This window comes from Fundulus heteroclitus, chromosome 14, assembly GCF_011125445.2.
Source record: "Fundulus heteroclitus isolate FHET01 chromosome 14, MU-UCD_Fhet_4.1, whole genome shotgun sequence".
Lineage (NCBI taxonomy): Eukaryota > Metazoa > Chordata > Actinopteri > Cyprinodontiformes > Fundulidae > Fundulus > Fundulus heteroclitus.
The window spans coordinates 23010367-23028498 of record NC_046374.1 but is presented as its reverse complement, the minus strand read 5'-3'; the positions used below and the strand labels follow the sequence as shown (position 1 = coordinate 23028498).

Below are 18132 nucleotides of genomic sequence, written 5' to 3'. Positions count from 1 at the left end.
ATTATTTTAGGCTGATGTTGCAAATCGAGATATTTAAAGTGTAACTCACCCACGTACCAGAGTTTTACTCCGCCCAGTCTCATATAAATGTACCGAGAGGGTAGGGCCCGGCGGACCAGGAAACATGCCAGGGGGGCTGGGTGTGGTCTGGTATTTAGTAAAAGCTAAATAAATGCTAAAGAAACTGGAATGCTAATAAATCGCTAACCTGAAAATCGATAGGACTGCAAATCTCACTATTCACTACGGAGGCATATGAGACAGAGCCACGTTATACCCCATAGCTGAGCTACTGAAGATGCATTCTAAAAACTTTTGAACCAATAGCAAAACTTATACGAAGTTCAATCCAAGACACCCGTTGATTCCACTGAATGTAGAAATGTTGCGGCTGTGCCATTCTTTCTGCCAGGCACCCTGTTTCAGAGCGGAGCGCCTTTGTGCAACTGGACCCGGATCATACAAGGATTGCGCCATCGCCAGATAGTAGTGTACGTCTAGGCTTTGAATTGAACAATAAACCAGTAAAGATAAATGACAATGGCTATTTGAGCCTGTGCTTTGTCTCTTCTGGTGACCAAGATAATGACCAAGATATGTAGACAGCACTATAACACAACTTTATCTGTTTGTTGGATGAAAAAAAGTTGATTTGGGGTTTAGTTACCCTTTAAGAGGATTTCTGCTGCATGATTTTTTTTAATATATTGTGCAGCGTTTATTCCTAGCAAAACTTTGTTTGAATTAGTCAATAGATGCGGTTTATTTCTACGTACGTGTTTAGTAAAGTTCTGATCTGCTAATACAGATTTTTAGCCATTTTGGTCTTCTTTTAAGGAGAAACAATTGACATTGTTAATGTTTTCACACTTTTCTGCTGTAAACAATCAGTCAGTATATATTAGAAACGGTTGTAACGCTCCACTGTCTAAAACGGGCCTCACTATGATCTTAAAAGATAAAGTCAAAGTAGGGTCTATAGTCCTTCAGAAATTTGATTTAACGCTTTAGATTTCCAAAGGGCTGCCAACTTTCCCAAATCCTGTGTGTTGAATGAAAGCCAGAGGTCAAAAGAACAAATGGGAACAGCTTTGCCGTACTCCAGTTGGCCTTCCTGTTGTTTAGTAAAGTCTGGTTTCAATGCTTTCACCCCTTTTACTAATTTAAAAAGGGATTGATGTCCTGAGACAAATGGCACGTTTTCATACCAGGAAGATGACAGAACAACCAAAACTGCAAAAATCTAAAGATTTATAGGTCCCCACCCATGTGAGACTGAGTAGGTCCTCTCACCTCTCCTCTTCTCTCTGTACACCGACTACACCTCATCTGACCCGTCTGCGAAGCTCCTGACGGTGACTGGAGGTGGGTCGGCTGGTCCACTGGTGCGGTCAGAACCATCTAGAGCTTAATCCACTCAAGACTGGAGATAACTATGGACTTGTTGAGATCTCCCCCTCACCATCCTCAACAACAACGTCTACTCACTTCCTGTCCCCAGAAACCACCCTTTCTCTGGACCTAATATGATCCTTAGACGTAGTTCAGAACAGACTGTACTTCCGGCAGTAGCCTTCCCCAGGTGCTACTGGTCTACACCACCATTGTTCGCTCTGCCCAGTGTTCGTCCATCACCCTGTGGTTTGACTTATCCACAAAACACGGCAAGTCCAGACTGCATTTAGGTCTGCAGAGAAGATCACCAGGGCTGACCTTCCCCTCATCCAGGACTTGTACTGGTTTAGGGTTAGAGAAGAGGCAGCCAACACCTCTGCAGATCCCACACATCCTAGACACAAACTGTTACAACCTTTACCTTCAGGGTTGAGACAGTCAACCCCCTAGGCTGTTGATCTGATGAACATTGAACAGTCCAGATTAATACTAATCTCTTTTGTAGAGACATTTGCATATAAATATTCACAAAACGATAGTTTTATAAACAGAATACCTCTTTTCATAATGGTTTCCTAAACCTTACGTGCTTCCTCCAGCTTATTTTTGAAACACCTTTTACTGAAAATGGGGAAACTTTGAGTTCTCTTCCCACAGTAAACCAGCTTCCACAGCAAACTGGGACATTTTAAGATCGACTTGGATGCAGATTAGTATGCCGCGTTTTACAGGCTGTGAATGGGAAAAGACGTTTTGAGTTGAATTATCGATGCAGTTTGAAGACTAATTCATATACGGGAATGACTATTTGAGGCGTTGCAAAATTACTTTGCCTACTAGTTGTTGTTCCGTATCGCACAAGATTTTTCGTCAACAGATCTGCAAATCTGAACTCTAAGCTAAAAGTAACTATATAGTCTCTGCCGTCTTTTTCTGTTTTAATGATTTTACTTTTTTGCACTCCCAACAAAGGAAACGACCATTAAATCACCAGACATGCGTTAATTATCCAGCTCTTTTCGAAGGACATTCCCATTCAACAGGACTGTTTATTCGGTGCATCAAGCAGCTTGCCTTCAAATGGGGTTCGACCGGTGAGCTGTTACCATGGATATAATGCAGTAAATCTCTTCAGAGTAGCGAGTCTTTGCTCCGAGTTGTGCATCATGAGAAAATGAAAGCCGGAGCGAGTCAGAACTGGCACAAGACGTGTCGCTGAGAGGCTTTTTCATTGTGTCGTGGGGAAAAGAACATCTGGAGTCAATTAGACGAAGACATAAAGACAGAGGCCGGATTCAGAACTCGGATGAGAGAAGGATTTTCATGCAGATTGATCAGATATGTGTGAAAGTGAGCCGGCGCCTCCACTCCACCTCCAGCATCGCCCATTGGGGTTTTTGTTTAGCTCTTTTTATGAGAGTGTTTCTTTGATTTAGAAATAAACAGGTGCTTAATTCTGGGCAGAATGGTAATTGTAGGAAGGACAATAAAGCCCATTTATTCCATTTGGCAGGTACATATAGGAGATGGGCCAAGTCTAGATTGAAGGGAAGAAGCATGCATTAGTTATTTTTAAGCACTGTTGATAAAAATCAAGGACTACTGGTAAAAATCTGAAAAGGTAAAAAGAAAAGGTGTGTGCAAACATGCTGCAGTGGAGCCCCGTCTGCATTCCTGCCCTCAGCTTAAAGACAACATTGTCAGAATATTGGCAATTGCTCTCGACTTGTGTGTTAGTGATTAATTCAAACATGCTTTTAGCTTAGTCACCTTTCCAAATGTCGCACTTTTTTGAGTTGTACAAGCAGACGGCTCGCTCTGGTCGTCCAAATGTCTTTCTTTTTCTTGTCCTCCTGCCACAGCTGAGTCACCGCTGGGAAAAAATGAACTTCCTGCTGTGGTTCTGAAAGCTCTTTGAAGATGAATGCTGGCTTTTTGTCCTTCTTACTTTTTGTAGAACCGGTTGACATTTTCTTTCCCTTTTTTCGTGTGTGTCGCCGCCCTCACAAGTCAACCACTTCGCTATGCCGGCTTTTATCCACAGTTGTAATGTTTGATTGTTTTTTCCTCAACATTATTGCTTTTTTTTTTTCATATGCGGTGCTCTTTATCACGCTTTCACAAAGCTTCCTTTGCATATTTGTCTCCCGTCTACAAACGGCTGAACGGCTCTTGTGATGACGGAAATGTAGTTTATTCATTTCAGTCTTTTTGACACAATCTATGTTGTTTTAATACACAAAGTTGCAGATTTGGCATTACAGACAAAAAGTTCTCTATTTTAATTACTGGTTGGGATAGACGGCGGCATAACTCTACGCTCCTTACAGCTCCGGTCATTCCAACACTTCCTCCTAGGTCTCATTAAAAGGGTTTTAAGCGTTAGGAAGAGAAGGTGGAAAAAATAATTGAAGTTTTGAAACCTTAAATTTTTAAGACATTTGTACACCATAATGTCAGAAATTGGCCCGTTACCTTCAAACAATCAACTTTATTTTATTTTTTTTACTTAAATTAATTCAGTTCTCCGATCAAAACAATTTCTTTTGATTGTATTTTGCTCAAAGTGCTGCCAAATTGTGGATATATTAATTTGTTCCATTTAATTTTTGACATCGTCGTTTCTCTCAGTCCAATGGATATCATTGTCTAATGCTTTGAAATCCTTACCGTTGTGTATTTCTCACAGGACCATTAACGGTATAGAAAAATGTCCATTTATATTGTTTCTTAACTTTGAGTCCTGTTTGGATTGAGGTTGTGTCAAACCTGGACATAAACTCTGGATATATTTAAACATATCCTTCAGTGTTGCTTCAGCCCAAAGAGAAGGGTTTATTGACTTGGATTAATATGCAGTATATTCTCATATTTTTCAAGGAGCAATAAGCACAATTTCACCACTAGGTGTGCTGTTGAGCACGGTCTGTAGACCAAAACAAGATGTGAAGCAAACCACGCGTCTCTACCTTAAAAATCTAAGCACCAGACCAGTTAGCTAGCTGTGTTAGCTGGGCTGCCAGCTACTCGCCTTGCATAACACCTCACAATGGTCTGTTGCTGGTCCAACTCCCAATAATTAACCGGTTTGCCACAATTGTAGTATTACATTGAATAAAATCAACATAGCAACACAAGTCTAACAAGACCGTAACACCAACAAAAACAAACATTTGACTTCATGCTGTTGCTCACCTTCCAACTTGGAACCATGAGGCCAGAGTTGATCCTTGTTCCTTTTCTGACAATTTCTTTGTCTAAGACAGTTTTTTTTTGTGGTAATAATAATAATAATAGTACCTGATCGTCTTAAGAACGCGGCGGTAGCATTTAATGGGGAGGGAGGGGCTAAGCCAGGGGTCACCAACCTTTTTTGAAACTAATAGCTACTTCATTGGTACTGTGTCATACGAATCTTTCAACTACAAGACTCCACGCTCAACTTTATGTAATACGAACATGTTTTTAATGTTTTACTCATTTTTAAAATCTATGTGCATACAAGTATAATTAAAAAGGCAGAGCAACTGAATAAAATGACAATTTAGATGCAGCTGACCATGTTGGTGATCCCTGGCCTAAGCCCTGAGTGGCAACTCTCCACATGGACGCGCGGCCGGCTCGGCAATGTAGACAAGAGACTGGAGAGCAACAGTCCATCTAAAAAAGCCTTTACTCTTCAGGAAACATTGTTTTAGTTCTCTCTATGTAAAATAATTAACTATTGCTTATTGCTCCTTGAAGTAACTCTGTGAAAGATGCCACTTTTATGGCCCACACAGCGTAATTGAGCATTGAGTCACGGCTTCTGGGGAAGCTTCGTCTTATGACTCATGAGTTTTAACTTAGAACAAGGAAGCTCCTGTGGAAGCAAATTAAAATGGTCCCTGTGCCACATCCAGAGGGCTCGTAGTAGCGACTCTATCCTCCTAAGAGGAGCGTAATTCTTTGGTTTCTAATTGTCCAAGCCACCTCGGAGAGTATATCTTGGCTGCTTTGTAGTCTTTGGGGGGTGTCCGTTTGATTGAAAGCCCTGGTAAAGTCACCAGGGCCTTAACTGTCGTGGGTCTTGAAGCAGCTCTGTGATATACAGTGACAGAAGTGTTTTGTGGACGTGCCGTCCCCCTTCGCCGCTGCTTCTCTCGCTCCGGTTTGTTTACGTCGTTGTGGTGCAAGAGTCTTAAAGGGTCCTTTCATTTCCCTGGCCACAGTGTACGTCGCTCTGTGTTTGTGTTCCTGGGAGGTCTGAGATCATTCGTGCCTTTTTAATCTTTCGCATATTGTGTGGCACTGTGATCTGCAAGAAGCTTTACCCACATTAGGATGTGAAATGCATATTTCAGTACTGCTGAGAAGGTTTTATACCAAAAGCCTTGCTATGACAGAAGCAATGTGTGCTTCTGTGCTTTTTTGTCTCTCTTGTTGTGTCTCTGTTCTGTCTTCTGTAACCTCCAGTCGGTCGAGGCAGATGACCGTTCATACTGAGCCCGGTTCTGCTGGAGGTTTTTCTTTCCCGTTAATGGAGAGTTTTTCTTCCCACTGTCGCTTCATACTTGCTCAGTATGAGGGATTTCAGCAAAGCCATGTACAATGCAGACGACTCTCCCTGTGTCTCTACGCTTCCACAGGAGTGAATGCTGCTTGTCGGGACTTTGATGCAATCAACTGGTTTCCTTATATAGGAAACTTTTTGACTAATCTGTATAATCTGACCCAATCTGTATAATATGATTGAACTTGACTTTGTAAAGTGCCTTGAGATGACATGTTTCATGATTTGGCGCTATATAAATAAAATTGAATTGAATTGAATGTATATGTCTCACCGAGTTAATTTCCCCTGTTTCTTGTTCTCAAATCTTAGGTAAGCCCAGCCATGATCGAGGACAAGGGTCACCGTGTGACCGACTACTTTGTGGTGGCGGGCCTGACGGACAAGTCCACGCCGCTGGAGCAGGACCTGTCGGAGACCAAGTCCAGCGGGCCCAAAGCGCCCATCACGGACCTGGCTGTCATCAACAGGTCAGCCGGTGAAGCCGTCCCTGAGGGCTTCACCTGTATAGAGACCACCTACAGCGGCCAGCCAGCCAACCTCAACCACGGCAGCCTCAAGAGTCCCGAGCTCTTCCTGTGCTACAAAAGGGGTCGGGGCAGACCTCCGCTCATCGACATTGGGTGAGTCAGAACTTTGCTGCCACTTGTGGAAAGCGCAGATACTGAGGGTACGGCGCCTAGCATAAGCCGTCTTCTCTACACATTATGTTCTTACAGCAGTTTAAATGCAGTTTAATGCATTATTAGGATGTCATAAAACAGCACGGAGTATTTTATAACTGGGAAGCAGTAGGAAAATTATGCATGGTTTTCAAGACATTTAACAAATGAAAATTGGAGCTGTGTGCGTTTTTATCTGCCTGCCTTTATGCTGAGAACCCCAAAATAAAATTAAGTATAAGGAGCTGTCTCCAGAACCAGACTTCGTTTGTGAAAAGACTTTTGAGAAGGCAAATGTTGGCTTTAATTCTCTAGGGAGCCAGGTTAAAAAATAATCTATTATATGTCTAATTTGCAGTGTGCCACAAGCCAAGCTGGGGCTCACAGCAAACTTATGGGGGGAAAAAAGGTTTGCCGTTCGCATGAGACATTTAACATTTTATATAGCAGAGAGCACCAACGACGCACATTACTGTGAGAACAGCATCCCTAATGTGGAACATGGCGGATGCTGCATCGTGCTCCGGGGCTTGTTTACTTCATCAGACACAGGGAAGCTGGAAGAAGCAGCAGGATCCAAATACAGAGAAAGACTGAAAAGTAAACTTTTTGGTGGCAGCAATAGACTTACAGCTGGGCCGGATGTTCGCCTTCAAGCAGGACGACGACCCTAAAATACAACGGTTTAAATTAAAATGTATTTATGTACTAGAATGGTCCTGCCAAAGTCCAGACCTATAAATCCCGCATGACTTAAAAATCGACCTTCAGATGCTCTCGATCCAGCTTCTCTCCAATTAAGACTGGTCAAAAATGAAATTCAATTAAACACTTACAAATTATTAACTGAGGGCAACGCAATTTTGTGCCACTTTTCTGTGTGTTTGCCCAGAAACACACAGAAGTTTGTGCTTGTAACATTGCACAACGTGACACAGACCCAGGGGTGGGAATACTTTTGCGTAGCGCTGTAGCTACAGTTTGCAGGAATTTCTAAACGTCTGTTTAGAAATAAACAAAAAAAAATTGTATTTTGCTTATCAGTTTGAAATGCATTGTTTGGGTTTCTGTCTTCGTAACGGTAATCCAGGCTAAGACTGAGTTCTGTACGGAGCAGATGGGTTCTCATCTGTTCTGTGTTCAGAAAATAAATATGAACTTTTGAATGAGGGCTGGAGTTTAGTTTATGGGGTTAAAAAAAAAAAAAAAAAAAAAAAAAAGTTTGGTGACATGGCAAAGCAGTTTCCTTTTTCTCAAACCACGAGTGAAAGTGCTGTGGGTCAGTTTATATTTCCTTTCTTCTATTTTATCAGTGTTTTTTATCAGCCACACCTATCCGTCTTTCTGTCCATTTGCCTTTTAAATGCAACTGTGTAATGTTTAACCTGAATAAACATTAAATTCCACCCACAACGGGTAAAACATAAGTTACATCTTTTAATCATAAATCCCGTGTCAGCATCTAATTGGTATGAATGAACGTTACGAACTGACAGCTTGAGCCGTCACAGTTCTCCACACCGAGGACTTTGTCTAAAGACCGCTTGTTTGTCCCACTAACACAAACTGGAGTTTCCAGTTTTGAGAAGTGGTGCTCAGCCGTCCTGACATTTCAGACTTCCTCTCACCTTGTAGGGTTACGAAGCACATGCCGTCATCTCCAACCTTATTCCACTTGAGACCCGCAGTTGCTGTAACCCAAAACATTGTTTGTCATGTTTGCTTTCAGAAATGGTGTGATCACGTTTTGACGTGTAGAGTTGCACAGGGTGGAAAAAATAAACGCAAATTCATAGACTTTGTTATTTCTGTGATCAATTAATTAGTTAATTTATATATATATATATATATATATATATATATATATTTTTTTTTTTTTTTTTTTTTTTTTTTTTTTTTTTTTTTTTTTTTTTTTTTTTTTTTTTTACAGTGAAACCTTTTCCAGGAAGTAGGTTAGTCCTCTAGAGTTATTGGCCCCGTTTACACTGCCCTCTTTTAACCGTGCCGAGAACTGTCCGAGCTCGGTAACTGAGATAAGTATCGAGTGTAAATGGAACGCAAACTGAACTGAACCGAGCCAGACACAACCGGACCGCGCTAAATCTAGACCAGTTCGATGGGTGGGCTCGGCCCGGTTTTTCAGTCGCTCGGTTTTCAGATGACACAGAGTATATAAGCAGACAGCATAATCTCGTCAGACATTCATAATAATACTAGCTTCCCTACCGTGCTACACGGTTTCCAGTGATGATTCTGCTTAGCAGTGTGATGAACCTCAGCGTCTGTCATTGTTTCCTGCGTCTGTAAATCCTGATTAGACATTCGTTTGTCTTATCCACTTCCCAAAAGCCGACTCCGTCAAGTAAATCCACCAAAGGTTGCCTTCTTTGCCTGACTCTCCACAAACAACGAAATATCACAATAGTAACCAAGCATAACTTCCTGAATGTTACGGGCGCCGCCATTTTGATTTGCTTGATTCTCTCCTTTAGTCCTAGAGATCAGTAGTACCGTAGATCGTCACTAGGAGGCGAGGAACCGTGCTAGCGTGATGTGTAAACAGTCGTCAGAACCAAGCTCGGCACGGTTAACTGATCCAAGCTCAGTCCGAGCTCGGCATGGATCGGTTTAACAAGGGTGGTGTAAATGGGGTTAATGTCACAACCCTCTGTTCCCCCCTGCATTTTCCAAGGTAAAAAAACACTTCAAGGCCACATTGAGGCACATTTTTCCTGTCTACATGCATTTTCTGATGGGACAGAAGTCCGCCCACTTCTGTTATACCAAGGATTACAGCCAGGGCATATTCTGCCAGAACAAAAAATAGTTCTTTCTTCCACAGGATGTATAACATCGTTCTGTACTTGCAGCTTTGGTTTGTTTGGAGTGAATTTAGTTCCATTATTGTTGCTAGCAAAACAAAACAAAGGGCTGCCGCTTTATTGCGAGTCAGTTCAGAGGGCCAGGCTCGGTCCGGCATCATTAAACTGATTTATTAATTAAGATAACCGGCATTGTGATAGTTAAGGGTGGGCAAAATAATCGTCATGACGATGCATCGCGATTCTAATTTTTGCGATCTACTGCATCGATTTTTGACGCCAAGTATGGATTATTACTTTAAAAAAATTAACAAATAAAATTGCATGAATGGTTGGCGAACATTAGCTAAAAACAAGTGGAATACAACTTCATAGGATTAAAGGACCAGTGAGGCCATGTAAACGGCACTGATTAGCCTTATTTTGTTCCCAAAAAAAAAGTAAAAAAACAAAGCAACTGGACTTGTTTTCCGTAGTTGAAGACATCCTTATTTTGTTATTAAGTTTTATAAATCCTAAGCACTTTTTGTCAGTGTGTCCAGTCCAATAATAATATTTGTGTCCAGTAATATTAACAGTAATATGTGTTTTCATGGCAATACCTCCAAAAGTCATTTCAATAAATACAGCTATAGATGAATTCAGTTGCTTTCAGTTATGTATCAATTGAAGACACTATCCATACACAGCCAGTCAGCCACTGGTAATGCCTGTAATTACTTTCTAACAGTTTTCAGTGAAAATATCGCAATGCATCGCGATACATCGCAATAATTCAAGTATCCTGATGCATTGTGATAGAATCGAATCGTGGCATGTGAATCGTGATTCGAATCGAATCGTGACTTCTTTGGCAATCACCACCCCTAGTGATAGTTCTGCGGTACTGTCTCTAAACAGTTCAAGCTCAAAACATTGTCGGGATGGAGGCTTGGTGTATATAACCTTATTTTATCATGATCAAACAGTTTTTGGTCTTTTTTTTTGTAAGCATATAATGTGGTTATTTATCTTTAAGGCTTCTTAGTGGCGGTAAGGGACATTGCAGGGTTCCTAGGCTAAACTAGCCGTGAGAGGAAGCATGCAGGCTCCTTTTCCTACCTCCTTCCTTACTGACTGCACTATTCAGACAACACTTATCATTGCGACCGCTGACACACTGCCGCTTTGGCTAAAGAGTCCCTCTGCAGGGATTGATTTCTTTTTCAAAAAAAAAAACATTTTGCGTGGTCCTTCATATTATCGAGCTTCTGTCTGAGTGGTTCAAAACCTTACAGCGACGCACAGTTTCTGGAAGTAATGGCGGGTGTACTTGTTACTAGAAGTGTTCAATAAAGCTTCACTGAAGGAAAAAAAAAACATAATACTGTACCATGCGTTTTAAATCTATCAAATTTCTACATTTTAGAGTGACAGCACTTTGGTTTTAAGCCGTAACCGCAATGAATTTGCTGTTTTGTTCTGATTTTAAGTGTTTTTTTTAAGCCCGTCCCTCTCTATATTACTGTTGGAGAGGACATGTTTGCGTGTTTAGCTGGATTTGAAGAAATTAACAGACTGTTGCTGACTTATAAAGGGGCTATAGTTCACCTAGTTTTATTCTGGTTTTTGCTGCAGGGGGAGGAACCCTGTCAGCGTCAGCAGATATGCTTTGTTCAGGGAGTACGCTTTTCTACCCAAAGGAGCAACTGTTGGCCAAAGTAAAATGAAGGGTTCAGGAAAATTTTTTAGTTCTGGGCAAAAAAGCTGCAACTTTTTTATAATATGCTTTTCATTTTTGCAAAGAAAGATGTCATTAAGAGATTTAAAATTTAACAATTTCATTTACATTTTGCAACCAAACGCATCTTACTGAAACTGATGACCAGGTTGTTAGATTAGCTTTATACTTTATTACATAGTTTTTACTTCATAGTTTGTGTTCTCCCTCATCTGCTGACGTACGTTAAACCTTTTACCAGGTCTTCTGTATTTATATTTTGCAGACTGTGAATCATTTATTCCTCCGTCTGCTCTCGGTGAAGCATTCCCGGCCGCGGGGCTCTGGCGCATCTCGTTCTGCCGTGCCCATTAGCAGCACATTTCTGTTGCCTAAATGAGAATTTGTTGGCAACTGTTCCTTCCTGGCCTCTTTAGGTTTGTCCTGCACTCCTTTCAGAATGAATGCCGTGTTTCAGGACTTTTATATCTGCAGAGGCTGGCTTTCATGCTGACTTACGATTACAGAGAAAGTGTCTTTTAGTCTAAGCGTAGAGGGCTGCTGTAAGAACCTTTTTTTGTCTTCCCACTTGGTATTGTCCAGAAGGAAAGAGGGCATGAAACGCTCTGCTGTAGAAGCCCTAGAGTCATAATAAAAAATCTAACACAGCGAGGCAATGATCGTGTTCCTGGCTGCATACAAGAGGGATTAAAAAAAAGAGATGCACAGTATTTAGGAAGGAGGTTTTAAATGTTTCATTTTTTTATTGAGTTGGATGTGAGGATATAGCTGCCACGTGTGAATGAGTCAGTGGAAAAAAGGCCTGAATCACCCAGTACAGACACGGCAATTTACTGGGATGCAGAGAGGGAAACGAGCGCTTCAACAGGAAAGTCAGTGATGCTGTCGCCTCATACTGCAAAACTCTTCAGTGTTGAAGTTGTTGCTAAGTGAAGAACACTCAGAGTTGGCTATTTTTGTTTAAGATGTGTTTTTTAGTCAGAGAAACAATACGGTGTAGCTATTTAAGCTGAACAAAATATCAAGATATTTCTACCTCTGATTTGGGCAAAAAAACAACCGTTTATTAACTAAAATATTTTCATTATTTTAGTAACCGATTAATCTATGAATTATTTTCTCCATTAACCTAAAGAGAGAGAGGCTTAGTAAATTAACATACGCTTTCAAGAAAGTTTTGAAATAAAACATTTATTGTACATTTCAAATTGCAAACATGAGTAAAATGATTAACTTAATGCTCATAAAATGTGTTTACAGAATTTTAACTAGGGATGTAACAATCCATCGAGCCATATAAATATTGATTAAAAGATTAACAATCGCATTAAATCGATGTAAAATGAAAACATCGATCCACATCATCCTTAGATGCAGCTTTATTTTTTTAAATGCACTTGGCACTATAGTGAACAGGTGATTTTATTATTATAAAATACTTGTATTGTAAACCATAGAAATAAAATGGTCAAACCATATTTTTTGTGAGTTGATATTAATACAAATAATTATTAGTTGTGCAGATGATATATCAATCGCAGTCTTGTGACTTTAAATAGAAATCATATCGCAGCAGACTTTGTGATGTTGGCAAATATCGTTAATTACTGCTCTGTCGTTTGTTCTTTCAGCAAATGGCATGTTTTAGATTCTATACACTCCAGTTAACGATTATTCGATTACTGAACTAGTTGATTATTTCAATAACCCATTTATCCGATTGTTTCATCCCTACTTTTTAGTAACCGGGGTAGTTTTTATACACCAATGCATTCCTACTGTGGAAATGAGGGCTAAACCAGACAAAAGCTCAGAAACACTAAATCTATCTTGGAAACAGTGCTGGTAAGGGGGGGGCGAATGCTAAACATCCTCGGCAGTTTATTTCAGTCATCTCCCAGTTTTTTTTCTCATCTATAGCTCTTCTGTTTTTGTTAACTTCAAATTAGAGGATGGCAATTCTGTATTTTTTTTCTTTGGAAACACAACATTTACACCTATAGCCACCCATGCTGAATATTGCAGGGTTCTTGCATCCAAATGTACTGACTGGAGGTTGAAAGCAATCACAACTCTCCAAATTTGTAGTTTTGTCACTTATTTTAGATTTAAAGAAAAGCGGACACACTGCAACCTGTGTGTGTAAGGTTACTGTTTTTCTGAGAGACATCAGCACTATTACAAACACTGTGGAGATTATGAGTTGCTGTATTATTTCTTTAGCCTTTTTATTTTTCCTACCCTTTATATTGGTGGTTTTGAATACATGTTGGTGATGCACCGCCCAAGCTGTTCGCTATCTGCCCCGTTTCTCTGGGCATTTCCAGGGATGCCTTCCAGAGATCCAGAGCAGGCAGAGGTCTGTTCGGAAAATTAGCTGGTTTTAGGGTAAACGGGAAAAGTCAGCAAGACAGACAAGGCTTGGTTAAATCCATTCAAAGAAGGTTAATCATCTCTCTAGCTTGGTCTGTGGAGCTGAATAGTCGGATGCCTGTGAAGGATTCCCTGTTATAAAAATAGAATGGCCTGCGGTGGAGGCCAATAGTTTGGTAGGAAGGTGGTAAGTGTGTGTCGCCACCTAAAGGGAATTTATAAGCCATTTTTGTTGTTGTTGTTCCTTTACTTTTCAAAAAAGCTTCCTGGTGCATTTTCTACATTCAAACCTTTTGAGGCATTAAAATTATCTCCTATTTTTGGCATTGAAGCTTTTCAGATGTAAAAAAAAAGTTAACGAATGTAAAGAAAATACTGCAATTCCAAGCATCCTTCAGATTTTATTTAATTTTTTGTTACATTTCTACATTCCAGAGTGCTGTATGAGGGTAAGGACCGTCTGATCCAGGGCTGCGAGGTTGTCCAGGCCACTCCATACGGCCGCTGCGCCAACGTCAACAACAGCTCCGCCAACGCACAGCGCATCTTCATCACTTTCCGCCGAGCCGCCCCGGTCCGGCCCCAGAACTCCCTGGCAGTGACGGACATCTGCGTGATCATCACCAGCAAGGGAGAGACGCCGCCGCATACCTTCTGTAAAGTGGACAGGAACCTCAACTGTGGCATGGTGGGTCACAGGCTCTCCCCCTCAGCCGAGCTTTTCCTCATGAACCCCCGAGAGCAACGGGCGGGTGACGCTTTGTTTTAAAATCTTTCAGTGGGGCTCCAGTGTGTTCCTGTGTTACAAGAAATCCGTATCGGCGTCCAATTCTATAAGCTACAAAGCAGGTGAGTTACGGTGAACTGTCGGTGTTTCAGTTTTGTTCAGCATCTCAGCAGTAATTAATGCCTTTTGTATACTGATCACAGGGTTCCTTTGCTTCCTGGAAAAGTCTGAAACTTAGTTTGATCATCTTCCAACTCTGGATAATAATGGAAATTTCTTTGAGTTTACAGATTCTATTATCTGATTCTATTATCTGAAAGATAAAACCTACTAAATTTGTTTTTTTTTCTTACAATGGCGGTCTTTCCAACTAACTGTGATGCATATTTAGAGCAAACGTTTAAAATGTCACAAAAAAAGAAAATGTGAATTAGGTTTTTTCCATCTAATGGTTTGGAGTGAGTTAACCAGGCTACTGTTGGAAAATTACTACACATGTTTTTTAGTTATTTAATGTTGATCAATTACCGTATTTTTCAGACTATAAGTCACACTGTTCTTCATATTTGGCTGATTCTGCGACTTATAGTCAGGTGCGACTTGTATATCAATTTTAAATGGTTAATTCATATTGACCAGCTTGAACCAAGGAGTAAACATTACGGTCTATAGCCACAAGAGGGCGCTCTGGGCTTTTGAAAAGTATATGCTGCTCCTGTACCACTTAAGAATTAATTGAAACATTAACTTATAGACGACAAGAACAAGTTTGTATGTTGTTTTGTTGTTTCAGTATGCATTCACACAGCGGAGTGTTGCGTGGTGCAGCTCGTATAACTTACTATATGGCTGTCCGTGAAGCTAACAGCTAGCGCTAGCTTACAGGGTATTTAATGTCTGTCAAATACTAGTATTTTTCAGACTATAAGTTGCACTGTTTTTCATATTTGGCTGATTCTGCGTCTTATAGTCAGGTGTGACTTGTATATAAATTTTAAATGGTTAATTCATATTGAACAACATGAACCAAGGAGTAAACATTACCGTCTATAGCCACAAGGGGACCCTCTAGGCGTGTGAAAACTATATGCTGCTGCTGTACCACTTAAAAATGACTTGAAACATTAACTTATAGACGACATAGACTGAACACGTTTCTATGTTGTTTCACTATGCATTCACGGAGCGGAGCGTTGCGTGGTCCAGCTTGAATGGAGAGCCCCGACCGCGATAGAACCACATTATTGGGCTGTCCGTGAAGCTAATAACAGCTAGCGCTAGCTTACAGGTCCGTTGTCGGGACGGTTTGCACCTTCTCTGATGCACGTGAGCTTTATGTTGCACTGAAACATCCGTGTCGTACTGTTAGCTTAGCACGTAGCACCGCTACACTCTCGGTCTAAATTTCAGCGTAAGTTTGACAACTTTGAGCGTAACGGTCCGTTTGATTAAAGGCAGCTAGACCACTGTTTATGGTTGATTCAACTGGGTATATTTTACAATATTTGTCAACTAAACGTTTTTTTTCATTGATAATTCCTTTTGCATAGGTTTAGATTTTATAGAGAAGTCTTTTTTTATTTTCTTTTTTTTCGATAAAATAATTGTAGTTTGAGGCAAAATGTAACATTTGTGGATTCTGACAAAATGGGTGTGATGGCAGCAGCTACGCGTGGGTCCTCCTGCGCTGCCATGTTTGTTTTGGTCGGGCTGTGGGCTCGGCAGCTCTTGCTTTCATCACAGCTCTATGTCCCGCCTTAAACCATAATACTGCAACGTGGTTGGCCCACTAAACCTTGTGCTTCAGCTGATTAAGTCCAACTTTATTTTCAAGATGAGGATTTATAAAATCTGAGGCTGTTCCTGGGTTTTTGCAAGAATTTGTAATACTGTTTGTTTTAGGGTGAGAAATTGGTAAGACTAAAAAAAAAAAAAGTGGATATTTTCTGTTTATTTTAAAAATAAATCAGGCAAAGAAACAGCTGCAATAGTCGTTCCACTGAGAAAAAATATTTTATGTCTTTCCTTTACACGGGTACCAAAACGTTGTATTCTTAATTTAGCTTGTTGTGTATTTTCAGGTGAAAATTGCTTCTAAAACCCCTTCACACTGGCTTAGATGGCAAAAAATGTCCGTAATGTTTTACAAAGTGATCTGCAGGAATGATTCGTTCAAGTTTGGTTCTGAATCTCCTTTGTTTTCATCTTTCCTATATATCTTTTCAGTTCATAATTTTACAACATCCTGTTTTTTTTCTCTCCTTTTTTCTTAAAATGCTTGTTTTCTGTGCCTAGACGGTGTAGTGGCTGCACTTTTAACGACACCCTTGACACTAATTGACAACCCTGGCTGTGATCTATAAGAACCATTCAATACAATTGATCCTCTTTTTAAAAAATTTTTGTAGCATAATATCACACTCAAAGTGCAAATCTAACCTTTGATTCTTTTAGATTCCAATCAAATCATAATTTAGCGATGCATTTCTTTATGAAGGATTGGCTTTAGTTAGAACCGGGGCTGCCTCGTCTCTCGTATTAAACCACGCAGCCGTACATCAAAACTCCTCATTACAGCGAGCGGCGCTGCTCGTTTGTCTCACCGCCCGTTTGGCATTTCAACGGACTGAGCGCTGTTGTGCGAAACGTGTATGAAGAGTGTCGACACGCAAACACACCCATGCAGCCGGGCTTTATCTTTTTGGGCCGGCTGTCTTCCTGCGAAGGAGCTGTTTATTCTCCTCAGACAGCCGCGCTTCCTTCCACGCCCCACAACCGGAGCGCCTGCAGCTCCGCGTGTGCGTGCCGGCACAGGAGCGTTTTGCGTCTCGTCGTAAATGGCATCTCGCCCCGGCGCTCAGGTTCAACCTAGTCGTCATTTCCTGACATCGATGCGGAGCATTTGTCCTGATGACTCATGACACAGAAATTTGACCTTTTTTTTTTTTTTTTTTTAAATGTTAATATCTCTTTTCCTGAAGTTGTTGTGTCAGGTAGGGAAACGAGGAACCCTGTCAGACCTGCTCCTCTGTGGCGTTATTGCGTCATCACGTTATAAGTTATTACCTTTTTTTGTCTTCTTTGGCCCTGCAGGCTTAATCTTTCGCTACCCCGAAGAGGACTACGAGTCTTTTCCTCTGTCGGAGTCGGTTCCTCTCTTCTGTTTGCCCATGGGGGCCAAGATCGAATGCTGGGCGCCGAACACCCGCGACCCCCTGCCGGTCTTCTCCACGTTCGTCCTGACCGTCTCTTCGGGTGAAAAGGTGAGAACGGAGGAGCCTGCAGCAAGAAAACTCGCTAAAGATCGCCCCCCCAGCTTGTGTTGATCATTTGTCCCCCACGCTGCACCAGGTGTACGGATCAGCCATCCAGTTCTACGAGCCCTACCCCGTGGATCTCATGAGCGAGAAGCAGAAGATCCAGCTGGGTCTCGTCACCCCCGTGGAGAAGAAGATGATCCCCAACCGCTCCGTACACACCAACAAATGCATCTGTCTGCTGTCCCGCTGGCCCTTCTTTGAGTCCTTCCGCAAGTTCCTGATGTTTATCTACAAGCTCTCGGTCTCAGGCCCTCACCCGCTGCCCGTTGAGAAGTAGGTTAAGTCCCGCCGCTGATTGTTCAGGCGTCGTCGATCACATCAAAGCAGACCTTACATTTTTTTTTTTATTCCATGTTTCTTTCCGCAGGCACATCTCGCACTTCATGCACAACGTGTCATTTCCTTCCCCTCAAAGGCCCCGGATCCTTGTCCAGGTGAGTCGCTTCCTTGCATTGTTTTTTAAGCACAAACGGGCCATAAAGGAGTGGACAACAAAATAAACAAGGTTGCCCCTATAACGCCAGGGCTGCTGACCTTCAGACCACCGGCTGGTTAAAGAAC

At 41.3% G+C, this 18132-nt stretch overlaps 1 protein-coding gene across 1 annotated transcript in view; it reads left to right on the top strand.

Moving 5' to 3' along the window:
- dennd4c (DENN/MADD domain containing 4C) overlaps positions 1-18132 on the top strand; it is a 62567-nt gene that overhangs the window by 17162 nt on the left and 27273 nt on the right. The window contains 6 exon segments of the mRNA XM_012864931.3: positions 6260-6570; positions 13960-14212; positions 14304-14373; positions 17345-17514; positions 17603-17844; positions 17939-18005. Coding sequence (XP_012720385.2) covers positions 6272-6570; positions 13960-14212; positions 14304-14373; positions 17345-17514; positions 17603-17844; positions 17939-18005 — 1101 coding nt within the window. The 5' untranslated portion in view covers positions 6260-6271.